The sequence below is a fragment of the Pyrus communis genome, chromosome 7 (assembly GCF_963583255.1).
Source record: "Pyrus communis chromosome 7, drPyrComm1.1, whole genome shotgun sequence".
In the NCBI taxonomy this organism is placed as follows: domain Eukaryota; kingdom Viridiplantae; phylum Streptophyta; class Magnoliopsida; order Rosales; family Rosaceae; genus Pyrus; species Pyrus communis.
The window spans coordinates 7,414,098-7,425,153 of NC_084809.1; the positions used below are offsets into that span (position 1 = coordinate 7,414,098).

The 11,056-nt window shown below is 34.4% G+C and overlaps 2 protein-coding genes across 2 annotated transcripts; one reads left to right on the plus strand and one right to left on the minus strand.

Annotated features, from left to right (window-relative positions):
• The first annotated feature begins 1,617 nt into the window (after positions 1-1,617).
• LOC137740461 (uncharacterized) lies at positions 1,618-2,259 on the plus strand. Its single transcript, XM_068480322.1, has one exon. The coding sequence runs from the start codon at positions 1,618-1,620 to the stop codon at positions 2,257-2,259; it is 642 nt and encodes a 213-aa protein (XP_068336423.1).
• Positions 2,260-7,295: 5,036 nt separating this feature from the next.
• Positions 7,296-10,587, minus strand: LOC137740135 (putative protein FAR1-RELATED SEQUENCE 10). The gene is made up of 5 exons (XM_068479947.1): positions 10,482-10,587; positions 10,252-10,327; positions 8,732-9,804; positions 8,212-8,655; positions 7,296-8,129 (listed from the first exon to the last, which is right to left on the minus strand). Exons 3-5 carry the CDS (start codon positions 9,755-9,757, stop codon positions 7,527-7,529), a joined length of 2,073 nt encoding a protein of 690 aa, XP_068336048.1. The 5' UTR covers positions 9,758-9,804; positions 10,252-10,327; positions 10,482-10,587; the 3' UTR covers positions 7,296-7,526.
• Between the last annotated feature and the right edge of the window lie 469 nt (positions 10,588-11,056).

Sequence of the window (11,056 nt, forward strand, 5' to 3'; positions counted from 1 at the left end):
ATTTCTTTGTAGCACAGTACTTGTTCATTTTTTTCATTATAAATGACTGTCTTAATGTTTTGGATTTGTCTAGTTTTTACAAGGATGATTTATAAATAATGTTTTAAAATATAGACGGTTCAGATTGTCAAAATACATTACAAAGTAATCCCCCATAAAAACATGTGTAAAATATTATGTAAAAAAAATGGTGTCACGTTGTAATAATAACTTTGAATTGGTCGAGTAGTCCATTTATATTATTTTTCTTAGTAGAATTTCAACAACGATTTTAATATTCCATCAAACATTAAAGTTCTTCTTCCAAAATAGCATAAAATGTTTTGAATGCTTTGAATTAAGGAATGGTTTCATAATTTCTTACCATTGAGATAATTATTGACTTTCATTACATGCATGCCTAACCATATGCCGAAATTGAAGATATGCAATCTTGAACCAAACTAAAGCTTCAATGTCCTGTCACTTAGTATTACGATTTAATGATATTATTTTTTACTTGTAAGTGAGAGATTTTAGGTTCGGTTCTCGCCAAATGTGAATTTAAACTACATTATTACTAGCTCATTGTAAGGCTAAGTCTACCCTCTCCTTAATATAGATAATATCATTTATTTAAAAAAAAAGAAAAACAAACAAACTTGAATGTCCCATCCTTAAAATTAACCCTTGAAATTACTAGTCATCTACCGACCCACAAAATGTTAAATTAAACCAACTGTTCAAATTCAACCATCCTTTAGTCAGAACTTATACTTTATGTAGGAAAAAACTTTTTAACGACCTTTTCAATTGTATGGCACCAATAGAGAAAGTTACCACCTCAACAGATGTATCCTATAAAGTGAAAATTTTAAGATGAAATTAAATTTTTTCGCCTTCACAAAAAAATTTTGGATGATATAGTTTTACTGTCATGATAATATTTCGTGCTAATAATACAAGAATATACATCACATGTTCTTATATTATTAACACGAATCGTCAGCGTAATAGTGTATTTACATCGTAAAAATTTCTTTCCTTAATGAGAAAAGTCATAAGATAGCTAAAAGAACCACCATAAAATTTCACTTTTTGTTTTTGGAAAGACCATTGACTTAGTCTTGGTCATCAAAATGAAATATTAAAGTGGTAGTTGACTGAGTTAGGGTCTATACATCTGTGAAGGGCACCACTGCAAATTTGCAAAATATCAAAATAAGTTCACACACCAAAAGGTTATTATGTTCGGAAGGAGATTCTCTTCATATCTTTTTCATCATGATCATCGGATTAAGTGATCTGGATTTTTGAAATCTCATTCAATGACTTACCTGTTTTGATTCCTTAAAAGATGTAATAATTTTTTACCATTAAATGATATTTGAAATATCCGAATCACTTAATCCAGTAGCCTTGGTGGAAGAGAGAAGAGATCTCTTTCCATTGTATTCACAACTCTATACTTATATAAAGCACCCAAAAGCTTCCTTCCTTGTCAAGTGCAAAACCAAAAGCTCTCTCTACTCACTAGGCCTCTGAGGCTCTGTTCAATCCTGCGATCAGATTTGATCACATTTGTGCACCATCTCATCGCGATTTCGGAAAACCCTTCGAGCAATTTCTCCGATATCCATGGATTCTATCAAGATTTCAAGCATCCAATCTGCAGGCCAATTCAAATTCAACCAATCCCACAAAGTGATCAAGTTTTTACTCTCTGTCTCAGTGCTTTCAATCTTGCTCTCTTACTCTTCTTTGATCTCTTTCTTTCTCCACTCCTTCAATTCCTTCACATTTTCTCTAAATTTCGATAAGAACTACATGTTTTTACTTTGCAATGGACTCTTGGTGTTCATTGTGAAGAACTCCGGTCTCATTGGAACTTCTCCACCAGGAAGTTCCAATCTCACCAATGAAGAACACGATCTCAAGAGTGTCGAAAGCCGGAGAAAAGCAGTTGAATTGGCAGAAACCAAGGCAACAAAATCTCCAAAAGCGAAGGAAGAAGTTGTCAACGTCGAAATCGAGCAAGTGAAAGCAAGCGCAGATGAAATATTGGTGTCAGTAGAAGAAAAAAAAAGGGTTTTGATTGCTGCGGAGGAGGAAGATGAACGCTGCAGAAACAACTCTGTTGTGGTGGACGATCATGATTTGTATGAAGAGGAAGGGGTTGAAGTGCTGAGTGCAGAGGAGTTGAACAAGAAGTGTGATGATTTCATTAGGAGAATGAAAGAAGGAATTAAACTTGAAGTCCAACAGTCAATCATGTTTTGATATTTTCAGTGAGATCATAAGAACTAACAACTTAGTTTTATTATTTGTAAAAGACTACTTTTATTTTTACTTGATGAATTTTTGGGGTATTGTTTCTTCTGTATTATTTTAGCCATGCCCCGGTCTGAGCGGGATAAAAATATTTGTATTATATTTACTGATCACATTAGATACAGAGATGTGACAGGCTTACATAAGTATGTTGGGTGAACTAGAAGATTGTGGTTTCGTGGAAATAAAGTTATTTGTACCATATTTACTGATATAAAGATGCGACGTGCTTACTTAAGTGTGTCAATTTGATACATATTGGTTTGCCTAGCTGTTTCTCTGGCCTTTTAATCGTTTTTAGAGAGATGTATTTAATTGTGATTTTGAGGGATTTTAATTCTTTTAATGAATCTAGGGGTATTCAATCAGGATTTTAAGTGATTCTTTGAAATTTAAGGTGTATTCAATTAGAATTTTAAGATAATTTATTAAAATCCTTAGAAATCCAAGTGTATTCAATTAGGATTTTAAAGAAGTTCATAACATTCTATGTGTATTCAATTAGAAATTGATTTTAAAGAATTTGAGAAAGTTGAAGAATTAGAGAGAATTGGAGAGATTTTTTAGTGTATTTTAAGCATCTACAAATCTCACCTCTTCTTATGAGATTTCGAGGGAATTGAATCAAAATTTTATATGGAATATCTACAAATCAATTAAACTCCATAAAAATCTATGGATTTTGTAAATCCATTAAAGTCTCTCAAATTTTCAATTAAATACACCTCTTTAATGTATATATTTGTCTGTCTCTCCATATATAAAATGATACTTCACATAACGAAGAATTTTATTTTAATATACATTGTTAACTTATTTCCGTAATACCTTTAAGTTGGGGCATAATAATTATCTAACAAACTTCACCCCTAATAATAAATGGCTGATCTGATTCCGCAAAATGTCTCACATCAAACAAATGGTTGGAGATTGGATAAAGACGGGGAAAGGTATTCACATCCCAGTCCACGTATGCATCCAAGGACTTCAATTAGTTCCAAGGACAGGCCCAAATTTGCATTTATTAAAAAAACCAAATATAATAAAACATCCTTGATTTCAATTTTTTCCATTGAATTTAATTTAATTTAAATTTAATTTTATGGATATGTTTGATTCTTGCTCTTGCTTTATGTTTGTGCAATGTTTATCCCCAGCTTTGGAAGAGATTTTTCAATATGATCAGTACATGGAGTAGTACATCACGTGTTATTATATAAATGGTTAGATATGTATGCTAAAAAATTAATAACTTAAAAAATAAAATTTCTCACAACTTCAATTAAAATACATGATGTACCATTTGTGTTTTCATCACAATTAAAAATTTCTCCAGCTTTGGAGAAGATACCAAGCAATTGCTCACTTGACTCTTGGTTTCCAGGTCTTTCAGAACAAGACAATTACTGTCGAACGAATAGTCCAATTCGTGCTAGACTTCAAATTTGTCTGATCATGCTTTGAATAAGACGCATTCTACCAGTCAAGAATGTGTGTATATGTAAGACGTGGATGTATGTGCTGTGCTTCGTCAAGCTACTAGAAACTCTCTTCGTCATTAGTTTGTCGGGTTATCAATAGTTTGTTATTTTAATTAGACAATATGGTCCAAAATGACACATCTTAACTCGAATATTCAAATGAATACCGAAATCAATGCATGTTGGTCAACATCTGAAATGTGACAAAATCATAATATGCAAATAATTTAAGTCTAAATATATGTCTGTAAACAAAACACTATTTTATGAATTCATATTATAAATTCAAGTCTAAATTAAATATATGTCCGACAACGCAAGTCTGACAATAAAACACTATGTCGTAACTCTATATTCCAAATTAAGATCTAAATATATGTTCGACAACATACATCCGATAATGCAACACTACTTTAATAATCCATATTCCAAATTTAAATGGAGAATTAATCATGTTTTGTGCCCTCCATCGAAACCTTGATGCTACAATCTTTATAGACTTTAGTTGCATGTGTACATGATGAGCTGTCCAGTTATGTCCATGGTTGGAACAAGGTGTGCATATTTTCTGTACTTTTTGGTGTTGATTTAGCAGGCACAAAGTGACCATCCGACAAAGCTTAGAGATCTTGACATCTTAACGAGCTTAATTAAGTGCATAATGGGATGCACAACATTCTCATAAGGTGAGCATACAAGTCACAAGAAACAAGACACAAACTGCACTGCACCACCAACTAACTATGCATCGCCATTTACTAACATGATATCTATTTCATCAAAATCGTCTTATTCTTGTCTGATTTTCTCGTCATGTGTTGTTATCGTCGGAGAAAATTGTAGTAATAGTCTGTCAATTTTAACCTATTTAAAGCAATGGTCCTTTAACTTAATTAACTCATCAAAACGTACAACTATGTTCTTTTCGTTAACTCCGTCAGAATTCCGTCAAAATGAGTCATATTGGAATGACCATTGCTACAATTGGGTTAAAGTTGAGAGGTCATTTCTCCAATTGAGTTAAAGTTGAGGGACTATTGCTACAATTTTTCTCATTTGGGTTTTCATATTTGCTCTTTGATTAGCCTCACGTGTGTGACTCGTAACTCATTTTGACATAAGTTTTAACAGAGTTGACGAAAATGACCATATCTATACATTTTGATGGGCAAAAAGACCAATGATCACGAATTTAGGTGAGATGCATTCCTCCAATTGGATCAAAACTTAAAAGACTATTGTTACACTTTCCTCTTACCGTCACACGCAATATTAATAAGGTCTATTTCTCATGTCACCTAATATTACCTTCAACCCAATATATAATTTCATTACGACCCCCATTTCCCTTTTTGAATTGAGAAAAAAAAAATTGATGGGAATCAGAAAAAGGATGAAAAAAAGGGCAGAGAGAGCATAATGAGAGTGAAATTGACTTGGCACTCGATTTGGTTTCCTTGGGGGCAAGCACTCACAAATATTGCAATTAAAAACAACGGTGGAGTGGGAGACATTAAACACGACAACCCCAATCAGACGTTTTCTTGTGTGGCTTCATATAAAATAATGCCATGGCCACATGATTAGTTAGTTTAGTACTATAACGTCTTCACTCAGATTCGAGGAGGTCTCGTGTTTGAATCATACGGATAAAAAAAAATATAATATTATGAATTCGATATTAAAACATAATTCATTAGAACTTATCGGATGACTTAATATACATTGTAATAGTACTTTTATAAATATCCTATCGTTTATGAAAAAATTAAAACTACAAATTTGAAATTTTCATTGACTTGGTAGTCCAATCCAATGAACAGAGATCCTTTCCGGATCTTTGTGTCCAAAGATGAAAGAGCATGTTATCTGAGCTGTTGAAAAGAAAATGAAATCCGAACTCTTAATTTATATGACATGAGTCAATAGAAATGACCAATTAAGACTGCAAAGAAAACATTGAATTGGTGAAAGCAGTGCTTGTCGTTTGGCAACGAAGGACATTGAATTTTATATAAGAACCTACAGATACTTTCAAAATTTTAGTGACCCCATTCTGCAATAATGTGCGATGAGAAAGTCTTTGTTCATATGCCGTGGTCATTGTTGTGTTTCAAACCAATGATGTAACCTGCTGAAGCTTTAATTGAAGAATATTTACAAAGAAGCAGCATTTTTTACCATCGTCGATTTTTTTTTATTTTTTATTTTGCATGACGTTTGTTTTTTATTCTCATTAACATTAATATCGTATGTTCTATAAATGACATATCAACATTATTACATTCATTCTTTATTAGAAAATTGACGTCCGTTTCATAGCGAGACTGTCACATTTCCCAGGCTCTTACCTCGCATTCGTGTGCTTAACCATTTTTAGATTTTAATTTATTTATATTTTATACATTATCGCATTTATAGCTTCGTCGCCTTCTAAATGTCGGCCAGCACGGCTCGATTTGGAATCCTAGTAGATATTCTAGGTCGGGATGTGCCAGAGACACATTCCGACAATACATGATTAAATAGTGGACGGAAACTGCATTTATGTAGGATATCAAGACAACATCACGATATTGAGGAAATTAGAAACGTCGCGTCTGCAATCCGGCCATCAAGTCATTGTCAATGCAGAAAATTAAATTGAGGTCGGTGAACTCCATTTGTCCCAATATACACTGGAAGGTGACTTATCTTAGAATGCACCTTACAATTTACATTATTTTCCGATAAGAAAGTGATTTCCTTCCGCACACCATTTTCGTTCCATGCACTCCTGTTTTTATTTATGGTCATTGATTAATTGATTCAGAGGAGGATCAAGATGCATAAATAAATATGCATGTGCAGAAGACGAAAAAAGTGTGCAGAAATAATTTTCCTCATATGTATTATGTTTTGGCTTAAAGGTCAAAATGGTCTCTGTGTTGTAGTCATATGGTCAATTTAGTTCCCGTGTTTTCAATTTGGCCAATTTAATCATTGTGTTTATCTCGATTAGCCAATTAAGGACATTTCATTCAATATATGTTAAAAAATTCATAAGAAAAATTATAAGAGATACAATTACCCTTTCTCTTTACAAAAATGCAAATTAATGAGAAATAACACAAATAAGAGAAAAAAAAACTTCAAATTTGAAAAATTATTAAGGTTATGACATAGAAAAGAGAGGGAAATAATGTTAGGAAGGAAGTCGGAGTGTTGGGAGGAGAATAATTTTTCTTTTATTTTTAAATTTTATTAAATATTGTAAATCAAATAAATAATTATATAACTAAGTTTATAATAATTTATGAATTTTTTTACAAATATTAGATGGAAATTTCCTTAATTGGCTCACGAAGATAAACACAAGAACCGAATTGGCCAAATTGAAAACACAGAGACTAAATTGACTCTGACTAAAACACAGGACCATTATAACATTTAAGCCTTATATTTTTGGAAACAAGGCAACTTTATCACTAAACAAATTTACAAGGAAAAAGCCGGATTACAACCGCTGCTGTTGGAAGGACATCTACCGAACAGCCGGAACTAAATAACACTGAAAATTTGACACCCATCCAGACAATTTGAGCTGACCGGGGTTGATAAAAATTCTGTATTCATGTCTCCAAAATTTGTATACAAATGTTCGAGAGCGAGCTTATTGATTTTAGTCACTACAATTTGATGCCTTCCACACCACCACATTTCATACACAGAGTTGAATCTTATGAACAAAGACGACTAAGATTCACTGATGTTAGTAGCTGCAGCAATCGCAGCATATTCGTCAATCACAGGCATCTTCCTAACATGCTCGAGAAGACTCGTAAGCTCGCTATGAACATAACTAAATCTGTCCTTGGAGATCAGTGACTCTGTCAATAGGGTATCAGTAAGCCCGTGAAAGGCCCGAGCACACTCATCGCTGCTGATTTGAGCATTTTGATCATCCAAAGAAACCAGGGAACTTTCTAGCCGCCAACGGAGCAGAAAATATTTTTCAGGGAGTTGAAAGTAATTCTTCATTACTAGTACGCGAAGGGAATGCCTGCATAAAATCCCAGAATGCTCAAATTCCTTACAGGAACAGTGAATCTGCTCATCATCCATCCAAATGACAAGGCACTCTCCGTCCAATTTCTTGTAGTGTCTCAGAAGATAGGATCCATTCCCCAAATCTGTTGCTGCATATTGCTCAGACAGAACAATTTCGCGTTGTAAGACATTGAAAGCATAAGGTGTAAGAATATTCCGTGCGTGTTCTTCCAGAGGCATGCCGGTCTTGACATGCATGTATTGCATCCCTTCTCTGGTCTGGTTCTCAAAGTTGGCAGCGATAGTAACCTTCAAGATCCCAAAACAGAACTTAATGATGCAGTTATCGAAATCTGAACGTACATGCACCAAAAGATCAAATAAACCTTACCTGCTCAAAGAATACTTGCAGACATGTCTGACCATTCAAAATTCGTTTCAAGAATGACTCCAATGACGATGAAAACTCCGCTGTCAGTGTACGAGCGAGAAAGTAACTTCTAATGTAAGAAAATGCCCAGGATGCTCGGTAAGAATACAACAAATCTACATGTTTATCGGATACAAGGCCAAACCGAGCAACCAAAATGTTCCATTGATGCTCGAAATCTTCAACATTCTCCAGATGAGAGAGCATATCAAACTCGGCTTTAAAGTTTTCATACTGTGATCCAATGGGCAAAGAGAACCAACTGGATATTTTGGATAAAATATGCCATATACATATTACATGTTTTGAATTTGGCAATTTGCTTGCTATAGCATCTGTGAGGCCTGAGTCTATATCGGTAAGAATAGTCTGTGGATGTCTTCCCCTCATAAATCGCATAAAAGCCTGTTCAAAAGAAGAAAATCATAAGGAAATACAAGAAGACTGATGGGGATTGACCAAAGAATTTACATCCACGAACCTGTAAAGCCCAAGCAAATGCATGAGAACTTTCATCTTGTAGTAGCACACATCCTAAGAAAATTGCCTTGCCATGATTATCGATACCAAACCATACTCCAAGGAGCAATCCATAAGTGACTGAACGATACGCAGTGTCCAAAGCAACTACATCACCAAAAACATTGTATGCGCGAATGGAATCGCCAAATGACCATGCGATATTTTCAACCTTTTCATTTTCATCTACAGAATAATCATAGACAAAATCTGGATCGCTCTCAGTCATAGCCTTGCAGGCCTCAAGAAGTTCCAGCATATCATTCTCTCTTTTCTCATTGAGCAGAGCATCATTTTCTTGAACAGTCTTCTTACAAGTCCTAACAAAATTTCTAACATCTTTCTCTATGAAGGGCAACTGTCCAGGTTGAACCCCCTTTTCTAGCTCCAACACTTTCACTATCCGGTTTACAGGAAACCCAGCTTTGGAGAGTAAAAGAATTCTTTCTTGATCAGCCTCTTGTATTTTACGATATGCAGGAAGTAAGCGCACTTGGTCATCTTCCAATAACTCATGATTATGAACGTTACTAAACTGTGAAACATACCATTGCGAAGCACCATCAACAATTTCCTTTGTCAAATACAACTTTGCATCGCATCCACATCGTACTGATTTTCGCTCCCTAGGATGTTCCACATTGGCCTTTTTTCTCGGTTGATTAAATCCAGATCGGTAACAAACAAAATCTCGTCTATATACTCCTAAGTTTTGGCTTTCTGTCGAGCGCGCTTTCCTAATTGAAAACCCATTCTTCCTGGCAAAGTTGCTGTAGTATTCAAAAGCATCATCGTCAGTTTTGAAAATTTGACCAACATATGGAGTGAAGACAGCTTCTGATGATGACGAAGACTGAGTTATCTCACTCTTCACATGCTGAGAGCTTACTGATGTCAAATCATCTCCTTCATACTTAATGTAACACTTCCAATCTCCACATGGGCACTGTTGGCGCCGGAGCCAGATGTTCGAGGGCTTCATTGCCATCGTTAAAGAAACACAATAAGTTTTCCAGTAACCTTCACCCAAACAATCTGCAAACCGAGGAAAGAAGTGAATACTTGGAACAAAAAGTTGGCATTTCATTCAGACTGTATAAACAAGGAAAAATCCATTTATAAATAATTCATCATGCGATTTTAGTCCCAAAAACGCAGCGGAGAAAGGCGGAGAAAGGGGAAGTCTTTCCTTAAATTCCATATCCTTCCTAAAGAGTTAACACTACAGAGTTTAGCTGAAGATAGTGAATTCTAAATCAATGAACAAAAATGAAAATTTGGCATAAACTAACAACGAATCGAAATTCCACAAAAGACACATGTCATTTTCCAAAAATTAGGTAAATTAAATGAAAAAGATTAAAAGAAACCCAGCAACAAGCATGAATTCAAATTGTTCGATACCCCAAAAAAATTGATCTTTAAGACAGTGAAACAGATAAAAATAACAAACTTACAATTTTAATTAAAAAAGGAGCTTACCAGTAACAAAAATTGCCTTCAAAATTTCGAACGGCTCAAATTATTCAGGCCAAGACAATGTGGAGTCGCAGAGCCGCTGCAAATGTTTAGGTCCAGAAATTAAAAAAATTACACAATTATATTAAAAAAAAATTAAAAAAAAAAAAAAACCAGAAGATAGAGTGGCAGTGAAGAGGTAAAGGTTCGAACTTTGAGCAGGAAGTGATGAATTGAGAGAGAAATTAACATACCCGATACGGAAATGCGAGCGAAAGTACAACCCCTTTTTGTGTTTTTGTTCGCGCTTTGGGTTCTTCATCGTCTCTCTCTCCGCAGAGGAATTTCAGTTGTTTTTGGTGAATTTGAGATAATATTATAAAACAAGTCAATGGGCCCAATTGAAATATGTTAGTTGTGGGCCCACAGAAAACGTTAGCAAAAGTTGATTTGTGTTTATCTTGAGATTACAGGTGTAGACCAAAAAGTATGGAAGGCCTAAACTTAAAATAATATTAGTGTGGAATATCGATTGCAATGGCAAAAGAGAATAAAGTGTAAAATTTAGAACTACGTTTAGAATTAGTCCATGAACTAAAATCATTGTTCTAAAAATTCCCACCTAGCATCGCTTAGGTGGACGAAAAATAATAGAGTAAAGTTTAAAATTTAGAACCCTGTTTAGAATTAGTCCATGAACTAAAATCACTATTCTAAAAATCTCTGCCTAGACGATAGGCGGCTGGCCACAGTCCCAGTTAATGCCTAAACGTTTGAAAATTAAGAAAATGTGCCTAGACCTGTTGAGGCACCTGCCTAACCTGCTCAT

Coding starts and splice junctions, on each gene's coding strand:
- LOC137740461 (XM_068480322.1), top strand. CDS start 1,618: ATGGATTCTATCAAGATTTCAAGCATCCAATCTGCAGGCCAATTCAAA.
- LOC137740135 (XM_068479947.1), bottom strand. CDS start 9,757: ATGGCAATGAAGCCCTCGAACATCTGGCTCCGGCGCCAACAGTGCCCA. Junction 8,656..8,731: donor CATTTGCTTGGGCTTTACAG/GTTCGTGGATGT, acceptor TCTTTTGAACAG/GCTTTTATGCGATTTATGAG. Junction 8,130..8,211: donor TGCAAGTATTCTTTGAGCAG/GTAAGGTTTATT, acceptor GGGATCTTGAAG/GTTACTATCGCTGCCAACTT.